The sequence below is a fragment of the Megalopta genalis genome, chromosome 2 (genome assembly GCF_051020955.1).
Source record: "Megalopta genalis isolate 19385.01 chromosome 2, iyMegGena1_principal, whole genome shotgun sequence".
NCBI classification, from domain to species: Eukaryota; Metazoa; Arthropoda; class Insecta; order Hymenoptera; family Halictidae; genus Megalopta; species Megalopta genalis.
Window position 1 is genome coordinate 8,958,374 of NC_135014.1, and position 25,369 is coordinate 8,983,742.

Sequence of the window (25,369 nt, forward strand, 5' to 3'; positions counted from 1 at the left end):
CTGATGTCACGGTATCGTTCGAGTGTAGTCAAGTACTCAATAGCTCGTCTATTCATCGAGCGTTAAATCAAATTGACTCGAGTTTAATAGGTGCGGGACAACAAGATTGGATCGATTTAATGAACTCGACGCAGTTGATTAGTTTTTTTTCTGCGTAGAGGGTGTATACATGGTATTTTTATACGAGATCAAAATTAGAATGTGATATAATAGTTTGACCGGATTTCTGAAATTCAAATCGGAGAATTACGAAAGGTCGCTTTCTCTACGATCTTCCGGTGTATTTTAGGACACCCTAACTGTACTGTAAAGATTATTTGACACGCAAGAGAAGCGTAAATTATGCGGGACCTGAAATTTTTCCACACTTAATTACCAGAAGACAACGTGAAAGATTGCGAAAATAAAAACAAGAAAGGTGACAACGATCTAAGATTCGATGAACCTCCGCAGGGTCATTTTTGACCCGGCTCTTTTTGATAGCCTTAATCCATGCGCAGGCAACCAAACAGAATCAATATGTAGCTTTGAAGCTCTAGCGTTAAAAATCTTTTAATACCGAAGAGATCACGATAATAGGGTCTATAGAATAGAAAGTTAAATGTACCAAGGATAATTTTGTAATAAACATCCAAGGACTAAGGGTTGGCTGTGATTTTTATTATAGTACAGCTAAACAAAGTATCCGAGCATCAATACATAGTTTGCGTTTGTTCACAGTGGAACAATCTGCTTTTTGCTCTTTTATAGGGTTAGAACGCCATAAAAGTTGGAAAAAAGCAAGCAACGCAGATGTATTCTCGGAGAGCGCACGTACGATCAGAATAGAAGATCGTTAAGTGGCGGATATTCATTGAATATCAGGGTTCGCCGCGTTAAAATCAATTTGAGCGCGGCGAGGCGCACGTGTAGTGCGTTCTAGCATGATCGTCCGCTGGCGGGGCCACTTCGGGGCGCCATAGTGAGCGCCTCCTGGCGGCGAGGGTAACGGTTGACGGATGACGGGTGACGGGTGGCGGTGCTCTCGGATCTGCTTGGATCGTCTTCGGGATCTTCGGTAGGGCGCGCGGAACGATGCTTTTCTGGACCAAGAGCTGAGTGAGTGCGCGAGTGTTCGCGAGTACGAAACTTTCGCGGTGCATACTAATCGCGAGTTATTATACACCGACAAATGTGAACGGTCGAGACCGTGTTCGTTTCTAGATTCTGGTGTTCCGTCGAGATCGAGATTCGTTGACAGTGGTCCGCCGCTCGACTATCGTTCTGTGGTCGTTCTTTTCTTTTCAAAACCTGTTCGGTCGGCTTGGACCTATCGACGGTTTTTGACAACGACGTCGATGCTTACTGAAAACACCGCTGACACTCAGTTCGTCCACGAGAGACGATACCCGTTCGAGTATCGCGGCGACGGCGGTGACGGCGACGTCGTCGTCGAGAGGCGTCTTTTGTCACGGGTCATTGAGCAACAGCGCCTGTCCAGGTAAGCTGATTCACTAATGCTCCATAATGTCGCCGTGTTCAACGTCGTCGCCGCCGCCGCCGTCGTCGTCGTCGACGGTGTCTTCGACGTTCTACTCGCAGCTGCCCACCGTGCCAGTGACATCGTGTCGTTCTCGGTTGCCGTCAACATTCTTTCCGTTACAATCGTCGCTGTCGTCAGCATTGTGGTTATCATCGTGCTTGTTATTGTTGAAACTGGCTTAAAGCACAGCCCAACTCCTTATCTCTGAGCCAGTCCGCCTTGCTGGTCTTGTTACCAAGTCTGCTTACCAGTATCTGCAGTCAGGATGGCTGGCACTAAGACTTCGGGCAGTGTCTTGCAGTTCAGACCTGTAGAGGTCTCGCAAATGCTGCAGGACGGGGAGAAGTTTGTCAAGTGGGACGAGGTACTTGTATTATTTATTATTGTTGAGTGAAAAAATGATGCTGTATCTTGGACAGTCGTTATAATTATTTGTATCTTTGTCTAGGACTCTGGGATAGCCACCCCTGTTACATTGAGGGTGGACAAGTTCGGATTTTACTTGCACTGGATAGATCAGCTGAATGAAATGGAGATGCTGGATATCGCTATAATCAGAGACACTCGAACTGGGAACCACGCCAAAGTACCAAAGGTATCGAATATTGGATTCAGAGACTCATTTCCTTGACCCTACGGATAAGAATGAGAATGTTCAAAGTCAGCCTCAGGTTCTCTATAATTACACGGTGCTTTTGCGTGGCTGCTAACGATGCGTCACACCGCCATGCGATAATTATTGGCAATTTTATAAATAGAATATTACCTACTTTGTGTCCTCGATGTAGTTCACTTTTTTTTCAGTCTTTCCAGTACTCGTGCTCAATGGGCATAATCGTAGTTGTGTCGGAAAGGAGAGCAAAGTCTCTTATCAGTTCTATTTTCCTATAAATCAATACGCAGTCCACAAAGCTGCTTCATGCACAGTTTCACAGTTGCATTAATAGCTTATTGTAATGTGAAGCTATTGTCGCCGACGCGGCACGATGCGTGTAAGCTAATTTCATACATTGACCTGAATAAAATGTTTTTGCAGGACCCGAAGTTGAAGTCGCTCGTGACTGTGGGCTCTCAAGACTCGTTAGAGGAGAAGACGGTGACGATCTGTTACGGCTCCGACTTCGTCAACATGAATTTTATTAACTTTTGTACGACACGCGCGGAAATCGCGCAGCATTGGACAGAGCAAATTTTCCAGCTTGCATACAATTTAACTCTCCTCAATACCAGCACGACAATGTTCTTGCAGAAAGCGCATACGAAACTTATGCTAACAGCCGATAAATCGGAAAAAATACCTGCGAAGAAGTGAGCACAATTTCTATATGTCTGCCTGTCTCTGTTTTATGCATATTCAAACTGATATTCGTACATTCATTCAAATCTGTACACTCTCCATATTGTCATTTCAGCATCATAAAAATGTTTGCGCAAAATAAGGACGACCGTAAACGTGTCGAGAAGGCGCTCGATATCTCCGGTTTCCCATCCGGAAAAGTTAGTGCTAAACAATTTACTTAGTCGAGAATAGCACACCTTCATAAAATATTTTTCAAAACCATATGTGTTTGTGTTTTGGTTTTTAGAACGACGTGATAGCATTGCAGAAATTTCAATTCGAGGATTTCTTCAACTTTTATAAGTCGCTCACTCAACGCTCAGATGTTGAGAAAGTATTCGAGAGCATTGTAGGCAATAACAAGCGTAGATTAATGTCCGTGTCGCAATTCGTCGACTTTCTGAACAAAACGCAACGGGACCCACGTTTGAACGAGATATTATATCCTTATGCAAACGAGGCAAGGGCCAAGGATATCATAAGTCAATACGAACCAAATAAGTGTAATGCGAACCGGGGCCAGCTGAGCTTCGACGGTTTTCTGAGATATCTGATGAGTGAGGATAATCCAATCGTTGCCACATCGAAGCTCGAATTGTCGGACGACATGGACCAACCCCTTGCGCATTACTTTATAAATTCTAGTCACAATACATACTTAACAGGTTCGTCCCCCTCTTGCATCCCTTAAGCCAGTGTTTACCAAAGAGCTGCATTAGCGTTTCCTCCGTTCCCATAACAGTGTACACATTCTCGAAAAACTTTCTAATGACCATCATTAACATCTTATCTACTTGATGGCTATTAATAGGTTCTTTAATGATTGTGGTACATCTTGAAGGAACTGTTGTTCCTTCGAGTTTGATAAACACTGAACTAAATAACTCTGCTACTAATGTATTGCAAGTAGAATGTTTCTGATTGCAGGACATCAACTGACAGGAAAGAGTTCCGTGGAGATATACCGTCAATGTCTGCTAGCCGGTTGTCGATGCGTGGAGTTAGATTTTTGGAACGGAAAATTTGACGAGCCAGTCATTGTTCATGGGTACCGTTAATTAAGAGCAAAATCTTTAGGCTAATGTAAATTTGTATGCCACACGTTGTTGCAAGGAAACCATGTCCCTTCCAGATATACATTTGTACCTGAAATCAGTGCACGAGAAGTAATCGAAGCGATTGCCGAAAGTGCTTTCAAGACATCAGAGTATCCTGTCATTCTTAGTTTTGAGAATCACTGTAATCCTAGGCAGCAAGCTAAAATAGCTCAGTATTGTAGAGAATTGTTTGGCGAGATGTTGCTAGACGCGCCATTAGAGTCTCATAAGGTATTTCCCTATACAACTGTGACAAACGCATTATCTTAAATGGCGAGATTCACCGGACATGTTTCTTGTTCAGTTGGAGCCCGGTATGGAGCTGCCGCCTCCGAGTTTCTTGAGACGCAAGATCATCATCAAGAACAAGAAGAAGCACCATCATCACCACAAGAAGCATAAAAAGAAGCAACAGACGCCGGTCTCTGAGTCTGAAGAAGGAGCTCAAGAGAACGAGGACAACGGTGTGACAAATCAGCTTCCGGAAGGAGAACATAGTCCAGCTATAGAGGCTGCGAATACCGAAGGCGAGAACAATGAGCAGATTGGAAACGGAGATATCGGCCATCCCCCTATGCTTCAGCAAAGACAGGGTAGCAAGGATAGTGCCCCGGACGAGGACGGTCAGTGTTCAAAATGCAAATGAAATGTGAACAGGAAGTTTGAAACATTTATCGGTTCTAGAAGACGAAGAAGAGTCGAGCACCGAGGATGAGGAATCAAACGTCGAGGACATTAAACTGAGAATAGGCGATAAAGTGCCTGCTCCTGACAAAGCGGCCAGTGCCAAAGAGACAGAGGCTGGGGCCGAAATCTCAGCGTTGGTTAATTACGTGCAACCTGTTCACTTCAACAGCTTCGAGTCCGCTGAAAGTACGCCCGCGTTTCCAATTATAATGCCCAACAAACTTTAACTATCCTTTTTCTACGTATCTCTAATTGGTTGCTAAACGAATATAACTTTGCAGAAAAGAATCGTATGTACGAGATGTCGTCGTTCGACGAGAAGCAAGCCACGACTCTCCTGAAGGAGCGGCCATTAGAGTTCGTGAACTATAATAAACACCAGCTGTCCAGAGTGTATCCAGCAGGCACGCGGTTCGATTCCAGCAATTTTATGCCTCAAGTGTTTTGGAACGCGGGCTGCCAGCTGGTTGCTTTGAACTATCAAACGCTCGGTACGTTCATCGATTGTATTTTATAATTTAAAAAACACTTATTAATTTTAATTTTGTTTTTCAGACCTTGCCATGCAATTGAATCTGGGTATCTATGAGTATAATCAGCGGTGCGGTTACCTTTTGAAGCCGGAGTTTATGAGGCGGAAGGATTGCCGATTGGATCCTTTCGCTGAGTCAACTGTTGACGGTATTATAGCTGGCACAGTTCATATACATGTGATATCCGCTCAGTTTTTAACGGATAAAAGGGTGGGCACCTACGTGGAAGTAGACATGTATGGATTGCCAGCAGACACTGTGAGGAAGAAATTTCGCACGAAGATCGTTCCCAACAATGGTATCAACCCAGTATACGACGAAGACCCTTTCGTGTTTAAAAAGGTATGTACCTTATTCGACGATCGTGTACTATTATTCGAAGACCATAAATCCTTGAAATGTTTATGTATAAAATAAAATTTTGGTTCGTCATCGATCAGGTTGTCCTTCCGGATCTGGCTTCCATCAGGATCGCCGCATACGAGGAGTCTGGTCGCCTTATAGGCCACAGAGTGTTACCAGTAGTTGGATTATGTCCAGGATATCGTCACGTGTCTCTTAAAACCGAGTGCGGTCAGCCGCTGCCTTTGGCGAGCCTGTTCCTCCGCGTGATCGTCAAGGATTATGTTCCTCATGGTCTAAGCGAGCTAGCTGAAGCTTTGGCGAATCCCATCAAGTATCAGAGCGAGGTTGAGAAAAGGGAGAAGCAGTTGTCGGTTCTTACAGACGGCTCGGAGGATCCGCCTTCGGCGGAAGACGATGTAAGATTTGAAACACTCGAGGAATCCTTGTTTACTAACTCCGGTACTAACGGACGCACTAACAACCGTGTACTAACATTTTGTAGGAAACGCCGAAAATTAAAGAGACACCACGCTCCTCTAAACCACCTGTAAGTTTGTCGGTTAGAGGGTGTCGACCGTTGCGAATTGATACTTAGAGATAGTAATTCTCTGTTACAGGAGGAGGCGGTCAAGCCCGAGGTGCAACCCCCGGCTCCGAATACCCATGGTAGACCCTCGATTCCCGCTGTGAACACCACCGAGATGCAGGACAACGAGGAGGGTTCTACGGCGCCTCCACCTCCGGTCGTGGACAGTTCTGGCAATAGAAGTCCTGTAAACGCAAGCAATGGTAGGTAGTTTCTTCTAGCATCTCATGAAATTACCGTTGTACAACATCGGTCATTTGATCGATATGGCTCATCTTTTGTCGACTGCGTCTGTTGCAGCCACCGAAGAGATAATGGCAGAGACGCTAGAGAAGCTAATGGAAAACAAGCTGGTAAAAGAAAAGAAGATGGAACTGGAGAAGAAGCTAGAATCTCTCCGGAAGAAACACGAGAAGGAGAAGATACGGGTGCAGTCGCAGAAGAGCTCCATCGACGGTGACAAGCACAAGTCGAAGCTCTACATGAGCCATAAGCTGGTGAAGCGACTGTCCACCAAAAACATGTAAGCCTCATGCAATGGTACAAAAAATACGAACATTCTTATGATTCTGCAGTTGTTTCTGCAGATTCTCCAGCGAGGTGGGACTGAGCACCTTGGCTCTAGCCGAGACTTCGGAATGCACGGATTTAGAAAATCGCGAGGGTAATGGAGGAACCAAGGGATTATCAAGGAGTCAGAGCGAGCGTTTGTTGGCCGTGTGCAAGGCTCATGTGCAACAGGAGCGGGAACTCCAGGAGAAGTATTACGACAGCTTATTCGCTACCGTGGACAAGGTGATGAAGAACTCGCAGACGAACCAGCTGAAGACCCTCAGAGTCCTCTTCGAGCGAGAGACCAGTGAAGTGAAGAAGAAGCTTCAGGCCAGTAGGCAAGGAGAGGTAAGTGTCTAGAATTAGCAGATCATGATTGCTGTTCGAAGACATCGATTCTAGTGTCATCGAAATGATATCACCACTGTAACTTTGATGTCGAAATAGTCGCAGTGACGCAAAAAGATTAGGGTATATTCTTGGAATGTTAATGAATAAATATACCAAGTTTGGGATTGTAATATTTAGCATCTTCTTCTGTAAAAGTTTCGACGTATACCGACTTTGCAGGTGAAACAGCTGGCAAAGGTACACAAAGACAAAGCCGAACTGAATCGCATGAAGCGAGAGGTTGCAAATTTGACAGTAGAGAAAGGTGTACACGAGTGTATACGATTGAAAGAGATCTACGAGAAGAAGAGGACCGAGCTCGAGCGCCAGCACGAGGAGGTCCGGCAGAGGCTCGAGGAAGAAAGGGCCAAGGTTAAATTGTTTATTCTAATTTAAACGATCAAGTGCCACGGCGTATACGAACGCCTGCATCGTTGTTTTAGATGAAGGAGAGCCTGATGGCCGAGTACAGCAGTCGCTGTAGCAAATACGAGAGCGGGGAGCTACCGCTGTCCCCTTCAGGGGGTACGAGTATGACAGAATCACTCAGCGGGAACACGTATTGAGCTGTGTGCGATCGACGACTTAGTCCCGAGGTGAAATAACTTGAGGATTCGCGAGGAGGATCCACGTGGAACATATTTTGCCAGCGTGCAGATATCGCTCGCGTGCAAATCGCTCGCGTGCGACGAGGAGGAATCGCGCGTGTGCTTCCTCCGGGAAAGAGGAGTCGCGCGACGGCCACGGGTAGGAAATTGGTCGAGTCTACGCTGTTACCTGTGTTTTTTGCTAACCACAATTTTTCTCTATTTCCGTGTAAAGAAAAGTTTCTCTCGCGACGTGTACAGAGCAGCATTTAACGAGAGTGTACGAAGCATTTCTGGTGATAGTTCTCGCGCGCCAGTAGTTTCCACGACGAATTCGCTGATACAAGGAGTACTATCGTGGTAGTATTTGAGCCGCGTGTTCACACCTGTTCCCGAGGGGCGTTCATGTCGTTTCCTCGGGAAGGTTTTGATCTCAACAGGAGGATAGAGACACGCATCGCGTTCGCACAAGAAAAGGACGATCGTTGGAAGCGAGGAGAAGGAGGACGGTCGTTCGTTCGGGTTGTTCGTACTTTCGTTCCGATAATTATCGATATTACTTTTTTACGCACAGTATTAAACGCACCTGTTGTTTTCCTCCATCCACGCTCGCGAGACCATCGCCAAACAAAAATAACGAAAACGGAGTCGATAGGAGCCCTCTCTGTTTTTCACGTACCTCTGCGCGAAATTAAACTTTTCGGGAAGGCGCGAGTGTGTGAACGACCCATCGCGGAAAAGAAAAGGTACACGATTCTAAATAAGAATAATCTTTCTAAGTGCTACTATTTAATCTTGTTATTATATGTATAAGGCGTTATTTAATTAGCGAGGTGACGAACGCGTTCCAAGATATTATTACTCGGGTTATACTCGTGAATGTTGTAGGAATCGATCGATCGCTACATAATAATCGGACCTCAGGAAACTTGAATCTAGAGAGAGAGAGAGAGAGAGGGAGAGAGAGAGAGAGGGAGAGAGAGAGAGAGAGAGAGAGAGAGCGAGCGAGAGCGAGAGAGGAGTGGAGGAGATGGGAGTGGAGACAGCGGCTGAGAGAAAGAAAACGTGAGCAAGGATGAGAGCGAGTGAGAGCAAAATGATGAGAAGATTGAGGATGAGAGGAGGATGAAATCTCTTTTTGGCCTAGACGGTAAGGAACGCATGAATCGAGTCAAAGTTTCGGATGTGCGCGTGAATGATCTGATATATTTTCTGACTGAAAGTACTCCGTATAAAGACATTTTTTCGATACGTTAGCCTGTATCTTAAACACTAAAGAGATCGTATTGTGTAAAGAGGAAAGCAAAACCAAACGATTTAAATGACGTGTGGAAGTAAACAAAAAAAAAACAAGCGAAAGATAAAAATGATGTGAACGAAGGAGATATAAGGAAACATTGACGGGAACGTTTCCAGCGTTTTGTACCGTGATTTCTGGGGCTGCTGTCGAAAGTGGCAGCGCCGATACGATTTTTGGGGCGAGCCTCTTTCTAGGAAGACAATCAAAAATGTTACACCGTAACATTGTCCTTGTTGTTTCTAATCGTAACGGTATTTTAAGCAACTCGATATTACACATATACATACATACATACATACACACACACACACACACACACACATACATACATATATATCCTTATTAGATATTACGAAAGCTAGGATTAACACTTGCGCGTTGTAAATCTTCTCCCGTGTGATCCATCTCGTTATTTATTATTTCGTATGTGGAGAATTTAAAATTCTAATCGCCGAGATACGCGGGCAGTATCCGATTAAAAACGGCGAGCTTTTTGCAAAGACGTGTATATAAGTGTATACATATACCCACATGATTGTACCTATGTGCAAACATGCAACGCGTTGGGAAGGAATTTTGTGAAATGCTAAGAAACGCGTCGCACGAATCAAATTATTTGTGTCTTTGAATTGGAGAGGACGAGTGTATTCGTCGTTTCACTCGTTCTTCGATCATTCTATCGTGTTATTCCGTCTGTAATCAACGTTGAGAAAAAATTAGCAATGATTTACGTAAAAAGACAAAAGATTAATTCTAGGTTCTCGAATTAATCCCGCTATGTTCCTAGTATGTTTTTTTATTCTTTAATATCGTTAGGATTGTATAATATTCTTTGATCTAGTCAAGCCCGACATATTTTGTCAACCCTTTATCCGAATTTATATTTTATAGGTATAACAAAATTGATATAACCGAAGAAAGTGATTTCTGTGTTCTCCACGCTAAAATGTACAGCTCGAAAACGTAGTGGGATTAATCCGGAATAATTTGAATAATTGTTGGGCGAATTCGTGCAACGCGTTTCACAGCAGCCCGCTTGGTCGCGTTGCGTCGAGGGCAGATTAATTAAATTCCCTTCGATTTGGAGACTGAACCCGATCCTGAATCGTTGATAAGCTATTTGTCTACCGTTGGATAGTTTCGCCGCCGTTGCTTGATTTACGTGAAAATGGGAGGTTTTTTATATATATCGGAAAAGTGTAACCCATCCAGCGCCTCGATTAGTAGAAAAGTATGCAAGCATTCGGTGGAATTGCGGAATCCGCGTCGAATTCCTGGCATTTAGGGTCGTTCGGCTTCGAATTTCTCGGCGAGAGAGAGAGAGAGAGAGCGAGCAAGGTCGATGGAGTGACGCAACGATAACGATGAAGAATGCTATCGAGAATACAAGAATTATGGCGTCACTCGCTTGGAATCTCGGTGTCGGTTTACGTTGCTTTCGATTCGTCGATAACGGTATTCGAGCGCATCTTCCAAATCATTTGCACTTTACACGATGATTCTTTTTTGAACGGAATTTATCGGATGTTGCTGGGCAAACTACTTTGTAACTCGGATAGCTTGTTAATTCGTTTTTAAATCGAGGAATCGAAAGAGTGCGCGAATTTCGCTGGAGAATGTAAGGTCGCCGAGCGAGTCGCGATCCACGAGAGCGAGAGAAGACGATGGCCAGTTCTTTCTTTCTCGATGATAACCAAGAGTTACCATTTTTCCGTTTTACTTTTTTCGGTTCTTCTCCACGTGCGTGGGCGTGTGCGTGTGCGTGCGCGTGTCTGTGCGCGCGCGCGTGTGTGTGCTTGATCGACGAGGATGTTCGACCGGGATACGAAACAGTGATAATCCATGTAGATGGCGAGGGATACGTAGAACGTAAGGCGGGTAATATTTAATTAGCGGCGAGTGAAACGACGCCCCCGTCGCGCGTCGTTCCTACGCGAATCGATAGCGCGTTAAGTCGTGCGATCGTGCGACGATCGTCGGAAGTTTCTATACGCGCGGCCGGCCGCGATTTTTACACGGTCTGCGCGATTCGCGCGAAAAAGAGGCTACGGCGGCGATTCGACTCTTTAATACCGGGGACCTGAGAAGATGGCACAATTTTGGAGATAATCTCTCTGGTTAACGTTGACTGACTACTCGATCATTGCCAAGAGAAATTAGGTGAAATCAAAATAATTCATTGCTCAAGAGATCTTCTAGTCTTCGATTTACACTTAATGTACGATGCAGTGAAACACGGATCGACAATTGTCTGCAGTTATTAGGTGAAATCGAAGCAGTTCATTGCCCGTAAGATCCTACATAGGACGTAGTTTCCTCTAGTCTAGAAGTTACGTTTTAGTTGAACAAAGCGAAGCAGAAAATGACCGAATCGAGGAGTTACGATTAGACTGCGGACGTTTACGCGGAAATCCTTTAGGCAACGGTAACGTGTGTTTTCTTCGAATAATTTCAACGAGTCGAAATCGGTTTCACTGTTTCTTTCGTGTCGGAAGCGCGTATTGTCCGCAGTTCGTATCCGATTTATGGTGACAAGATCGCTCGTGCCAACTTCCAGCTCCCAACCGTGCCTCCTCGAGCAGCAGGACCCAGAGAGTCGGCCAGGGCGAATTATCGAAACCGGTGTTGTATAAATCGCAGCCGAAGTCTCCCCGTTCTCGCAGATTCTGTAGGGATCGCCGTATATACGCATAAATATAAAACTATGCATAAGCGTACATGTTCGTATACGCATTAAATACGTGTGTCAATGTTTTTCCGATCGTTTAGTCGTAGACGATGCGCGTCCGACGGGTGGTGTCGCGATCATCGACGCGACGATCCTCGTCGATCTTCGACAACGACGATTAGAGAGGAACCGGATGATCGCGACCATGCGTCGTGACAATGCTTCCAACGCTTCGTAGTCGAGAGCGAAACGTTCAGGGGTGATATATCGGACTGTGAGAGCTGTTCCTCGATTAGCCGTGTACTCTTTGTCGATAACCGGACCGCGGTCCGCGCACGATTATCGCTGAAACGCGTAGGACACGAAACAGGGGAAAGTTTTGGGGCAAGAATGCCGTTGCAGTCTTCGATTTGTTCGCATTTCCGCGTCTTTTGGGCTCTGGTAGAGGACGCGTGTACGCGCGACCCGCCGTCGGACGGAGAAGCGAATTTCTCGAGGTCGCAAAGAGTTTCGCAGTCCGTCGATAAACCGTTCCGTTCGCGCGGAAAGAGAATCGTAGGCCGCAAAGCGACGGCTTTTAAAAGAGTCTTGTCTCGACGTCTTCCGAGGCCACTGGCCGAGGGAGGACTTCGGATTCTCTTTCGGTCGACTCTCGGCAACGGTTTCCGGTGGTGTAGAAGGTCGAAATGCTCGGGCCGTTAGACTCTTTGAAATCAGCTTCGATCGCGGACAGCTGCGAGTATTTAGCAATGAAGGCGGTACTAGCTGACAGTGTCTCCACTGCCAAATAGCCACCGCTGCCTAGGATCTGCGTCGATCTACAGGGGTTGTAAGTTTTCTTTTCGCGACACCGATCGTTTCCGCGTGCAATTGTCGGGTTCCGCGCGAACACCGTGTACTCGCTCAGGACGACTCGGTTCCCTCCGTTTCGTCCTCTTCCTATATTCCTGCACGGTGATGGGAACCGTTGAGATACGCGTTTAGTTTCTCGGCGTTACGTATGTATATTACAGCAACCGTGTACCTACCGTGTAAGCGTAATGACTAGGTTACGAGGACAGATATTATATATATATATCTATATATTCATGTTGATATATTATGTGTTGTTGCTGTTGATGTTGTTAACGGTAGAAATAGCGATAAAGGTGGCAGTAATAGCGTAGTCGTCGTTCGTAGGATTAACGCGAGACTAGTTTGCGCGCGATCTGTGACCGCGAGACTAACGAGCGATTCTAGAGATACTTGGCCGTTTTTCAAAGTGATCCGCAACCGCGTGTTACCATTTCTCTCTGTTGCTTCGTCTACACCGGAGACAGGGTAGTCCAAGTTGTACTCCAAGCCTGCTCCAAGCCACTCTTGCCAATAATTAACCGGTGTAGTTCGCGCAGATTTTGGAAAACGCGAAAATATTGCTTCCATCGAGTTCCAAGCGTGTTTCTTTTACTCGAGCCGTTGCAAAATGTAAGAAGTAAGAAATAAGAAGTAAGAAGCGAGAAGTTAGAAGTTAGAGGTCGGCGAGTCTCGGATTCGATTGTCGCAGCGCGAAGATCCATGAAAACCGGTGGTACCGGAAACGGGGCTGCAACGTGGCCAGGTAGTCAAGGCGACGTCGCTCGAAGCTTGCCAAAAAATTGAACGTTCCCGTAAGAGCGCGTCCGCTCGTCGACCATTCCTCTGTAATCGCCCGTCCGTCCCGCGGACGACGATGAGCCCTAACGGAAATCGGTGGCGCTCGTCGCGTGTAATCGTAATATCGAAACGGCCTATCGACGATCGTAGCGGTCCGACGTCGCTGACTGTTCTCGCGCGTTTCCGAAGGGAAAGGTCACGACCTCTTCCCGGGGATCGTATTCTCGACGGTCACCGAATCGAACAGAACTCGTTACGTTCCCACAATTCTCGCGCGCGTTCTTCCTCCGCTTCCCGTGAAAATCCTTTGGCTTCCGCGGCGGCAACGAGCTCCATCGTGACAACGATTTTCTCTCTTCGTACCTGACTCGAAATTCCACGCGCGAGGGAAACTGGCGCGTACACGCTCTTCTTGCCGCGATTTGGTCTTTCCTCCGTAGTCACCGCTCGTTAACGGACAATCGTCGGTCGAAGCCAGTTTTTGGCTTCGATGGTAGAAGTCGAAGTCGAAGTCGCAGGAAGGATAGAATAGGCTGGACTACTCCGTTCGTTCGAGCTCGTGCGACGCTACGGAGGGAACACCGGGTTCGTTGAACCGACCGTCGGCTCTGTCAATTCTACGATGCTTCGAATAATACTACTGTCGATGTTCGATGTGATTTTTCCACGCGAACCTCGCTCGGTTCGCTCGTTCGTTTTCTGCACGCGTGTCTCTCGAATATGCCCGTTTTTTCGTATGTACAGCTGTTCTTGCCGTGCAACTATCGAGGCTTCATCGTACTCCGCTCGCGCCAGCAGGCACAAGTTTTCTCGGTTATCGTTCAACGACCTGGGCTGGCCCGGGCCCGGGCCCGAGATCAGGGTTGTTTCTCGGTCCACTTCTCGGAGCCACTTTCGATGCTGCGTTTCGTACAAATTAGAACGACGACCCGTGAATATTTCTTGCTCGATTTACTCGATTTTTCTTTGGAAAATCGGAAACAAACTTGCGAGCAAGAGGCTAGCCACTCTTGAAATTCGTTCGCTCGGATCGTCCAAAGGCTTTCGACTCGTTCGCATCGCTGGAATCGTTCGATTAGAAATTATTTCGTACATCGTTGTCCGAAATGGTCAGCGTTTCGCACTCGAGGAAGCTAAACTTGATACACCGATGGGCATTATTTTATTTTTCTTGCTGCTTTTAACCGCTGCTACAAGCGCGTAACGATCTAGTTTCGTATACCGCACCGATCGATCGTTTCTCTTGGTTTCTTTCCCGATAGACAAACGATGCCACCCTTTTCGTGGATCGTGAGCGAGCCACATCGGACGAATCCAAGCGAACAAGAGCACCTAGTATTTCGAACGTTTCTATAGTCGTGTATAGTCTTGTCGATCGAAAGTTTCTATCGGCCGGCGATCCTGTCGTCGATCCTGTCGATTCCCCATTGTCCGTTGACCGGCGAACGCATCGGCGCTCGAGGCTTCGGTTTTCCTAGACGTTCCCCGAGCGTCCTCCGCTTTCTCACCCCCGCGTCTCCGATCCTATATTTTTCCGGCGTTTTGCGGCTTTAACGCGCGTTGGCCGGTGCTCGAGCTAAATTTATTGTTCCCTTCCTAAGAAGCAGAGAAAGGAGAGAGAGAGAAAGAGAGAGAGAGAGAGAGAGCGAGAGAGAACGTTATCGATCCGCGCAGAATATTTACGGACGATTAATAACGCTTGATCCGTTTGTGTCCCGCGAGACTTGCGCGCGACTTGTTTCTCTTCTACAAATTAGAGCGACGCGTCGCAGTCTGTTTTTCTTCTTGACTGGCACGGTCGATTCCATCTGTTGTCACGACGCGACCAGCAAATTAACGATTTCGTCTTTTCCTCGTTCTTTCCTCCAGCTCTTTCCATAGATTCTAGCATCTTTCCTTCTTTGGTATCTTGTTTCTTTCCTTCCCGACCGTCGCGGCCGACTCGCTCGACTCGAGACGACGCGACGCCCCGTTAATTGCCCGTGCAAAACCGTGCGTACCTATTAGCCGTAATTTACGAGTTGCTTCCACATTAGATCGGGCTACGGGGGATCCGAGCGTTGTAACGTTCTCAAGATTCCACGTCGATACATATTTTAAGCCGCTTTATACGCGTCGCGCCGTGCCGCGCCGCGCGCGCGCCAATTGATTTACCCCGGCAATTGAATTTTTTACGGAAGCTGCCTCTGCGACCGCGATACTTACCAAGGGGCAGAGGAAACATCGCGATTGTTCAGCGTCAAGGATTTACAACATTATCGCGCGCGGCTGCAGGGATCGATAACAAGATAGCGAGAATAGACGCGGATCGCGGGTCGTCACGGTTGCTTCCGATCTCGGCCGTCCGTGCTAATCGGTCTCAAAACTCACCACCGTACTCGCCGAAAACAGGAATCGCGGACAGGAATTTTTTAACACGCCCCTTACGATCCTTTTACCATCTTTCGATTCTCCGATAGTTCATCTTCGATCGATCGGAAGTCGGTGTTCACAGTGAAGTTATCGAAGTAATTCGCATCTCTGTTCTTTTTTCCTAATCTCGTCTATGCGTTCTCGAAGAGCCTCGAGCCCGCCGCGACGCGACGCCACGGAACGCACAGTTTCATTTCGCACAGTCCTCGTTTTCGAGCTTTCCAAAAGCCCTCCGAATGTCTTCTGGTCTCTGTGTTTGCTACGACCGCTATGGAAACGAGCAGCTAATTATTTTAGAAATTTGCTAACATGCTTTTCGAGATATAGTTTGAACATACTATTGCAACTAGGGTATCGTTGCACCGTGAGAAACGATATCGATAAGTGGACCGCGGATTTTGTGCACGCGGATAAATTGAACGATGCTGTTTGTTGGAATCAAGGAAGAGAATCATTATTTCGCATAAAGATCCGCAGAGTCTATCAATAAGCAATCCCGGTGTCGGATCAATTTTATTTTTCGACGTATCTTTTCACCGATGTAGCTTGGAGTCCCAGAGTAGCGAGAATTCTGCGCGAGACTCCAAAATCTGAAAGCTGAAACCTGAAATCTCGGCTCGTTCTCGGTTCATCAACTGGAATCGCTTTACAGGTTCTCGGGCGTCGTTTGCGTCGTTTGCGTCGTTTGCGTCGTTCGCGTCGCTGCCGGCGGATTCGCACAGAACTTCCGTAACGATAAGAATTTTTTGAGCCGTTTTATACCATGTGTCTATACAAAACCACCGATCGATCCGACTTTTTCGATGCGTTCTCCTTTGGACTGTTTTCGTACGTTTCGAAATATTTTTCGATTTCGACGGATTTACAATTGTTTCGCTTCGACCGTAGATCAGAGCTAGGCTGTAGCTACATGGACGATCTCGCGGTCCACTCGAGTGCAGCGGTGCAGTCCTGGAAGGACACGGGGCGATCCGAATGAAATTCCATTCGCGTTTCAATTCGTCCGTGACAGTATTTTAAACGATAGGAAGCTCAAGATTACGCAGATCGGGTTCTTGTTCGCGCATCTAACAGCGAGCTTGCGATAAGATAAGAAACCTCGAAGTATTAATCGCCGCTAACATAAATAAAAAGTGAATCGAGGTTGACGCAGGACTGCACCGGATCGCTCGTTGCCAGCAGCGATCGACGAGATCCTCGAGATCCAGAAATTCCTACGACCCCGTCAGCCTTTCGTCAACGGGAGGTTGTAGTCCGCGAATCGGGTCGCTTCCGTTTAGGGTATTTCGGTACCGCTTTCGTCAAGGTCGCCGTCGGTTCTCCGACACCGTGGCCCTCCCAAGGCAGAGCGCGAGAAACGTTTCGTGGTAGGGAAAATAACGAGACTTCGGATGACCGGTGTCGCTGCCAAAATGATCTCGGCTGCGTTTTTCCGGCTTCTCTCGGCCAAGTTAGCGATCGCGCCAGTTGCCAGTGCCTTGAGAGAGAATGTTCGCGGTGTCGGACATATCGATCGACGACCACAGTTTCAAGCAGCTTATCGAACTTGGGTGTGCGTTTTTCGGGAGGGAAGCGTTAGCGAAATTGTTACTACCCCGTGTATGGTTACCACGTAAGCACCACGACACATTCACTAATTACCCGTACGACGATATTATGAGTTTTAAACGATATTCTATAAATGGCTGTACCGTATTGTAAAATCAAAGATATATAGTGTACGATAATAAAGTTTAGTGTTGTAGAAACGACGCTGAACCTGTACCTCCGTCGAGAGTTCCATTGGGTCCTGCTCCATCCTATATGCCTTTCTGCTCCGTTCTTCCATCGGACGTCCGTGCCCTTCGTTAAGGAAATCCTATTCTTTTCTACCAGGAATACGTCCATTCGTGTCCACTCTATCAGGTAAATTCTGCTATAAATTTGCATTTTCTAATTGGACATCGAAGGACTCTAGAAAGACTTTTTCTCTTTCCAAAAAGTGTCTATTCGGACATTTTGTCCGAATGGAAATGAAAACTGCGATCCGAAGAAGCTTTGCGCGTGAAATCGTACCTAGTCCGCTGTTAATTGTCGTCTATTTTCTCTACAGGGATTAAATAAAGAAAGAGAAAGAAAAGAATAATTTCGCAGTGAATTTTTATTAACAATTTTAGGTACAGCAGTGCAGCAGCAACAACGTTTCAACGAACGCCAGACAAATGCGAGCCCAATTTCACGAGCCCAAAGGTTTCTTGACATACGCAACTAAGATGTCGTAGATGTCCAAGATTTTATTCTCCTGATCCGAGCAATCCTCTTGATTTTTGAAGAGAATCTTTTGCTTCACGATTCCCTGGGATATCTCCTCCATAAAATTGTCGCGAAGTTCCTCCGGGAACCGATTGACAAACGGGTTCACGGCTGCGACGTGTTCTGTAAGAATTTTTTTGTTAATCCTTCGAATCCCTTTTTCAATTCTCTGCTTTATTTCTTCTCCTTACTCTTTAGCGCCAGTTTGTTTTGGTAAACGTAGCTCTTCTGCCTCTTGCTGCAGTGCAGAACGTCGAATCCTGTGTCCTCCAGCACCTTCCTCAGGGAGGATCTTTGATCCTTGCACCTGTGATAGTAAGGCACGTAACGGTCCACGTCCTGCAGGAGAGAACGCTGACGATGATAGTTGCTAACGGTAAGTTCGATAATTGAGCTACGGTTGCGACTTGGGCCAAAGTTGCCATAAGTAAGTGTAAGAGCAAGAGTAATTCGACGAAGTTGTCTCGAAAGATTATCGACGATTAGTTCCTGAGAAACGTTCGAAGAACTTTGGCTAGTCGATTCGATCGAACGTGGACATTTAATCGCGAGGCTGGTCTTCGAGTAGCGAAGCGGTAGACTCGTCGATTCGATGCTAATTAAAAATCAATCGTTAACCTGCATAAATGGTCGGTAGAGCGGATTTTCGTACACGTCCATGTAGACGTCGAAGCCGTCGTTGCGAGCCAGGAACATGGTCAAAGCAGTGCCTCCGGGTCGCAGCATCTTCCATATGTTCCCGAAAGTCCTCCTGAACGAGCACAGGCGATTCGATTTAATTTTTCTTCGCGAGCGAGTCTAATCTCCTCGTTTATCTAATCGTTTAATTTCCTCTTACAACTATAAAAAGTCTTATGTAGCGAAGATGTTATGTTGTTGTTATTATGTTGTTATTATCGTAGGAAGCTCGGGAAAGGTACCATGGATTCTCGCACCAGTGAAGACAGAAGAAGGAGAACGCGTTGCTGAACTGGGCCACCAGCTCGTTAGGCAGATCCCCAGTCTGAACATCCAGACAGATAAACGACAGCCGCTTCTCGTCGCTGCACTTCTCTCTCGCGTACTCGACCATCTCCTTCGATATATCCGCTCCTGGGAACCTTGAGAAATTAGGGACCCATTGAAAGAGAGATTAGGCGGTTCTCTTACCAACGAGCTCGGCTTCCGCTGCCAGCCTCGGCAACAGCAGAGTCTTGGTGACGTTCCCAGGCCCGCAACCGATGTCTATGCACCTGCCTCTCATCTCGGAGATCTCTTTCCCGAATTCTTCGATCACATCGAGCGCGTCCTTGTATTGGAACTTGCTCGCGTTCACGTATTCCTCCACCATATGCATCTCGGGTTATTTCGTCTTCGGCTTCTACGTCGAAGATCTATGGAAATACGCCGTCGGTGTCCTCGGGTTTCTATTCCAACTTGTTGCTGTCGAGGTTTCCGTCGGAAATACGCATAGGAAACGCGATGCAAACTGTTTTCGCCGATTTAGAATACATTCGATGAGCGATTATTACTTGTAAGGAGAGGTGATGGATTTTGGGTCACCGATTTCGATGAAATTTCTTTTTTATCGATCCTACATTATATTTATGAAAACAAGAAACAACGTCTACGATATTGGAACGGCTACGTGGATAACGCGTTGAATTTTCTAGAAATTTAATTCCTTATCAGCTTGTTCCTTAAGAATCTAACCTACGACCTCCGTATTCGTATCCCAACACGTTATCCACGTAGCTATTCTCCAATATCGTAGAAGTTGTTTCTTGTTTTCGATATCTATACGCAACGTCTGGTCCGATGATTTAAACGTTAAATATCTTTATAAATAATGCCCATTTGCACAAACGCTGGAACACGACTCAAATGATTTTCAGTCTGTATTCACCAAAAAAAACTTCATTGAAATCGGTAACCCGAAGTCCGTGACCTCTCCTTTATAGATTAAATTAGATTAGATTAGATTAGATTAGATCTTCTCTTCTTTAGAGAGAACCTAGCTTCTGTTTTTATCTCTGAGCTTTTTATTACTGAGCGATTGATTGAATTGATTCTCTCTCTCTCTCTCTCTCTCTCTCTCTATCTATCTATCTCAGTAAATGTAAAGCTATATCAAAGTTTAAATCACAGAGAAACACAATGTAAATTGGATTCTGCAGCCTCTATTGCTTCCTGAACTTCTCTTGCTTCCCAGCTGTGCCAAGGATTAGTTAATCGCAGCGAATGAAACTTGAATGGTGATCAATGATCTTCTATTTTTGACGATCGAATTGTTGGACCTTGCACAAGCTGCAGGAAGTACACGTGTATATACCCGGTGACCGGTCTAACGTATCGTCGCTTCTTCCACTGGTGACTTTTAGCCCGGGGTTTCGTATTTATATTCGGCGGACTCGTACAAACAACTTACGAGCTCCCACACTGCCCTCCCCCATCCGTCCGGTTCATTCTTCGTTTTTTCCTCTTCTTCGTCTTTCTCGTCTCTCTCGTCTGCCTCCTCGTCTTCCTCGTCTTCCACGTCTTCCTCGTCTTCCTCGTCTTCCTCCTCTTCCGCCCCCGTCTCTCCAGTCTCGGGGGGCCCAGATGGCACAACGTCCAAATTCTTGACCGTGGCCAGGCCTCAGGGGTTCATCGACCCCGCACAGAAAAGCTGAGACCGTGGGAGATGCGTCAGGATTTAAACGGGGCGCATTTAGATTCCGATTACGTGGCCGACGACCAGCCCTTCGCGACGCGTTCACCTAGGGATCGTGAAAGGTTCGAAAAGTGTGGAGTTCAATGACTGCTTTGTAGTACACGCCTAATGCCACACGCCGCGGCCGTTAAGGTTCCCGACGGAGTTTGATCGTGCATTTTAATTCTCGTTCTTCTGTTTCCAAGCCCTTCGCGACGAACTTCGAATGTTGTTGTCAAAGGTTTACGGGTTCGATGACTGTTTTGGAATGCATCGACGGCTTTTCCCGAATTCGTTGCTGGATAGACGAACCCTGCTTGGAGTTTTTTTTTAGGAGTTCTCGATGTTGGAGTCGCAAGCAGAACCTGTTAAAAATTGCAAAATCGGTAGAAAAGTCCAGAGGCAAGATAATAGGACCTGTCGAAAGCGATGGTATCTATAGGCACGAGATCGCAGGTGGAAGGTATTGTAGAGTCCAAACCATAATTGTAAGAAATCAGGTTTCTTTGCTGGCCGAACCTATCGATTCTCATTTTACAGTTCTATCGATACTGTCCTGTTGCAATCGAGTATGCAGCCGGTACTAGTCGAGGCGAGAGAGAAGTTTCGAAGAGGGATGAGAAAGTTGTCGCGTAACCAGTGTTCGTTGCAGACGCCCACACTCTAGTTTTCCTGTTTCTGCCGGACCTCTCGGGTAGTCTGGTTCGACGGTTACCAGCCGCGCACCGTTTCGGCAAGAAACGAACGCGTTTCGAGCATCGAGCCCGAACCGTGGACGAGTCGGTTCCGATACGTAATTCATCTCGAGGCGTTCCTTACAGCCGTTCACCGTCGCGTCGTTCCGACAAGAAGTCCACGTTCTCGTCAAATATTTACCTGCACGTCGCGTTCGCCGCTCCTCCGCGGCTCGTCGTTAACGTATTGTTAGGAAATTGAACCGTCAGCCTGTCCAGGCGCAAACATTCTATTCCCCGCCCTATTAAAAGCCGCCCTCGTTGTTGGTTCTTGTGCGAATGTCCGGCAGAGACGTCCAAACACTCGCTTCTTTATCCTAGGGTGTCGATCAACCCTTCTTACAGGTATCATCTTTTAAAACCTAGATCTTCGAACCTTTAAAATCTAAAGCGCAACGAGTTCCGACACAACAGATCGATAGGAACGCGCAATTAGTATTTACGCGTCATCCTCGCGCATTCTCGTTTCGCGCGCGGCCGTTATTTTTATAATCCGCGCCCTTTCGCGCCGCGGACCGTGATTAAGTAAATTAAACTGGAGCGCGATAATTCGTTTTATTTTCCGCGGTATCGAGAGAGATCCTCGGGAATCGGGCTACAGCCTGGGCATAGACCTAGACCATACCCTCGAACCACCGCTTATCTTCCGGTCGCCACGTATTTGCGTTTCGTACGCGGCGCAAACCGCGATCCGTATTTACGTATGCGCGGACACACGTTTCGACCCTCTGCGACCGGTCGATACAAAGGGGCCACTTTCTTAATCAAACAGATCGAACGGGATCGCGGGAGGACAAAGGGTTACGGAGAAGGAGAGGTATTCGGTCGAAGAAAGGAGAGAATAATGCCGTGGCATGGTGGATGATGGTTACAGGGGAGGAAGGCGACGCGGCGGGGCGTGATGGCGGCGGAGAAGGAAGATGGATGCGAAACTCGCGAGGCAATGATAGATAGAGAACGCCTCTGCCTTTCGCGACCTCTCGCACCTTTTCTTCGAGAGGATCTTCTATCGGTGCCGGCCTCTGCATCTCCGTCGTTACCCGTGATTCCTCGGCGCCCTTAACCCTTCGGCTGCCAGGGAAAACGGTCGGAGAACGCGGAGAACGATCTCTGTGCGCAGAGAATTCATCGTCGAACGTTTCTGTAAGTTTTCGCTTCGATCGATCTCCGTCTTCTCGACGAATTTGCGGAAGTTTATCGAAACGACAGCTGGCGAAGAGATACCGGATGGAGCGTGGTCTACGAGGTCCTATCCGCTATAATCCATGAGGCCCTAGGCATATTATAGTCTATGCGGTCGGAGCCATTATAATTTGCGAGGTCCTAGCCATTAAAGTCTATGCGGTTCTAGCGACTACAGTCTACGAGGTCCCAGCTACTACGATCTATAATATCCTAGCCATTGCAATCTACGAGGTTCAGAACAAACGACTGATCCGTGCCCAAAGCTGCTGAACAACGCCAAATATTTAGGGTGCCGCTAACGACGGTAAGATTCGCTTCGGATGTTACGTCCGACGTTCGATCACCGGTGGAACGAAAATAAAAATAAATTGTTAATTTGTCCAAGGTCTCGAGAAACGTTTTCCAGATTTCTCTCCGCCCCTAGCTCGTTCCGCGCGCGCCTTCTCGACCAAGACGTATCGACGCGGATTTTTTTCCGTGTCAGCCATTTATCAAAGCCTCCGGCTCTTCCCCTGTCTTTCTCCGATGTTCATTCGATACACACGGACGAGGATTTTAGCCGGCTGAACAGGACACGGAGAAAAGATCGGTGGTTCGAGTCCAGCCTGGAATTTCGCGGACGTCGCAGCTCCGGCACGCGTCTGCCTCGCGAAAATCTCTTCGGAATAATCGAATAATCGACTCGGACGCGATTTGTTCGGCCGTGAACGAAGAGCCGTCCCTTCGGGATGAGTTTTTACGAACCGTCTGTCAGCTCTTGGATCGTCGAGTCATCGGAGAAATTTAAAAACGACGATACCTCGCGGTGCTTTGCTCCGATCCTCGGATGTTTGTCCTGGACGTATGCGTCCAAGAACTTGCAAATTAATCTCTTTATTTCTTGCAGATCCGGATAGAGAAGTTCTCCTTTATATTTGTAAGAGCGATTCTCTTTGTCCATAAGAGTGGCCCTTGACAATTTGCGCGACGTCTTCGTCTGCAGGGTTTTTGGTCCTGGAGAAAGGTTCGTCCAACATTTCTGCAAAAGGTATCCGAGGGGTTTTCGCTAATTATCGACGCACCGTTCACAGGTTTTCCTCGGTAAGGATCGGCAGCGACGTAAAGTGGGAGCTCGCCGGGGTCGACGGTCCTCGTCCCCGCGGATGCGTGCTTTATCGGAAAACACTGAGTGAGATATATGGAGAGATTATACGAGATGGCGTTTCGGAGTCGAACAGCCCGCTATTCTCCGCTCCGTCAATTATGCTAATTTCGATTGCCGCGAGATTAATGGAAGAAGGCGGCGTCCCCTTCGCGCAGAGCTCGGCCCAAAGGAGCCTCGACGCCGGAGACCTGACGTTCCTTCCGCATTCGGCCAACCGTGCATAATGTACCGGACTTGTAATTATTGCGGGTTACACGCTGACCTTTCCTATAACAGTCGACGAGAGAGAGAGAGAGAGAGAGAGAGAGAGAGAGAGAGAGGACACTTGTCTCTTCTCTCGTTCTCTCACGCCAGCTGCCCGATAGAATCATACCAGGCACGATGAACTCTATCAGCGTCCGGACACCCTGATTTTCATCTAAACCATCCAAGACACCATTTTCGGGCTGTGCATTCAAATCGAGCCAGCATATGGTAGAGGAAATCAACCGAGCAGATCGTTATTTAACTTAGGTATCAGACACACTTGTTACACGTGCGAAGAGATCTTTTAGTTTGCAATTTTGTACTTTCAGGTGCTAGGAACTGAGTCTACGAATCCTGATGGGATCAGTGAGAAGATGAACATTCCATTCTTCGTCGCAGCTACGTGTGAGTAAACATAGTTAACACTTCCTGAACGATGGTCGAAACACGAACGAGGGGAAGAATAATGCCTGTTTTCCATTGTCGAACTATCGTAGCCGCCGCGACCTCTCCGGTATTTCTTATGCTCTTATTCTTCTTTGACTGGCGTCGACCTCTCTTTCATCCTTGCCCATTGTCGCAGTCGTTGTTGTCGTTGCCGGTTGCACATTGTCCGCGGCCGAGACCTCTCGATTCATCGGTGACCTCTCCAACTCCCTCGTTTCTTCGAAAAATCCGGTGAATCGCTCTTAAAAAAAGAACTGTGAGGAAATTTGTCCATCGCGGGCTTTTGGATGATCGTATCTCGCAAGCTTGGTAGGCCCGGCCTAGCAATGGGACCGAGTTCGATTTGAATTTACAAATTCGGTTGTACATTAACTTTCTCCAATGTACTTTTAATTTATTTATAATCACTGGTTGGAAACGCGAGGGGGAAACAGGGAGAGAATATATTTTAGTATTTTTCAAGGAACGAAAGGACCTTTCTACCAAGTCCAGCAATTAGTTTGCAGGTGATGAAATGTTGCCACGCCACGGTCCGTGTCGATGCAAAGCTATTTGTTGAAATTCGAGTCTGCTTGTAGCAGGGTTTGCCCCATCTGTACCGGCAACCTCCGGGTGGTGGAAAATATTAAACGGACGCGGGCCGGTGTATGCACGGGGCTCCGGTTCAGCGGGAAAGTATGAAAATCCATACAGTCGCTCGGAGAAAATATCCGTCATTTAAAATGGATGGATTTAGGCGGATATAAAAGTGAGGGGTGGAAGAAACCGGTGGCAGCGAGGGAGGCCCCGGCCTCGGTCACGGGAGGAGGTTCGAGGAGGTCGGGTGAGGTTGGAGGCGACTACTGAAAGTCGGTGGTGCTTGCTACCTCTCCCTACCTCTCTCTCTCTCTCTCTCTCTCTCTCTCTCTCTCTCTCTCTTTCTCTCTCTCTCTCTCTCTCTCTCTCTCTCTCTCTCTCTCTGTATATGTGTGTGTGTGTGTGTGTGTGTGTGTGTGTGTGT

General features: G+C 47.1%; 2 protein-coding genes across 8 annotated transcripts; one reads left to right on the forward strand and one right to left on the reverse strand.

The window, feature by feature from the left end:
• Positions 1-877: 877 nt before the first annotated feature.
• On the forward strand, positions 878-17,398 carry Plc21C (Phospholipase C at 21C). Of its 3 annotated transcripts, none has more exons than XM_033481050.2 (18): positions 880-1,886; positions 1,971-2,117; positions 2,559-2,830; positions 2,935-3,019; positions 3,109-3,526; positions 3,789-3,909; positions 3,994-4,189; positions 4,263-4,581; positions 4,643-4,831; positions 4,927-5,136; positions 5,201-5,520; positions 5,619-5,939; positions 6,026-6,070; positions 6,141-6,312; positions 6,410-6,632; positions 6,685-7,009; positions 7,232-7,423; positions 7,495-17,398. In XM_033481050.2, exons 1-18 carry the CDS (start codon positions 1,788-1,790, stop codon positions 7,615-7,617), a joined length of 3,777 nt encoding a protein of 1,258 aa, XP_033336941.1. In that variant the 5' UTR covers positions 880-1,787; the 3' UTR covers positions 7,618-17,398. The 3 variants fall into 3 exon arrangements, with proteins under 3 accessions (XP_033336943.1, XP_033336941.1, XP_033336942.1); XM_033481051.2 differs by having other exon boundaries at positions 886-1,886; positions 6,697-7,009; XM_033481052.2 differs by lacking the exon at positions 6,026-6,070 and having other exon boundaries at positions 878-1,886.
• A 374-nt stretch (positions 17,399-17,772) lies between these two features.
• On the reverse strand, positions 17,773-20,304 carry jhamt (juvenile hormone acid methyltransferase). Of its 5 annotated transcripts, none has more exons than XM_033480851.2 (6): positions 20,219-20,304; positions 19,092-19,410; positions 18,863-19,034; positions 18,561-18,693; positions 18,134-18,281; positions 17,773-18,065 (listed from the first exon to the last, which is right to left on the reverse strand). In XM_033480851.2, the coding sequence occupies exons 2-6, from the start codon at positions 19,276-19,278 to the stop codon at positions 17,866-17,868; spliced, it is 840 nt and encodes a 279-aa protein (XP_033336742.2). In that variant the 5' UTR covers positions 19,279-19,410; positions 20,219-20,304; the 3' UTR covers positions 17,773-17,865. The 5 variants fall into 5 exon arrangements, with proteins under 5 accessions (XP_033336742.2, XP_033336746.2, XP_033336743.2 ...); XM_033480855.2 differs by having other exon boundaries at positions 19,092-19,315; positions 20,219-20,299; XM_033480852.2 differs by having other exon boundaries at positions 20,068-20,297.
• Positions 20,305-25,369: the final 5,065 nt, after the last annotated feature.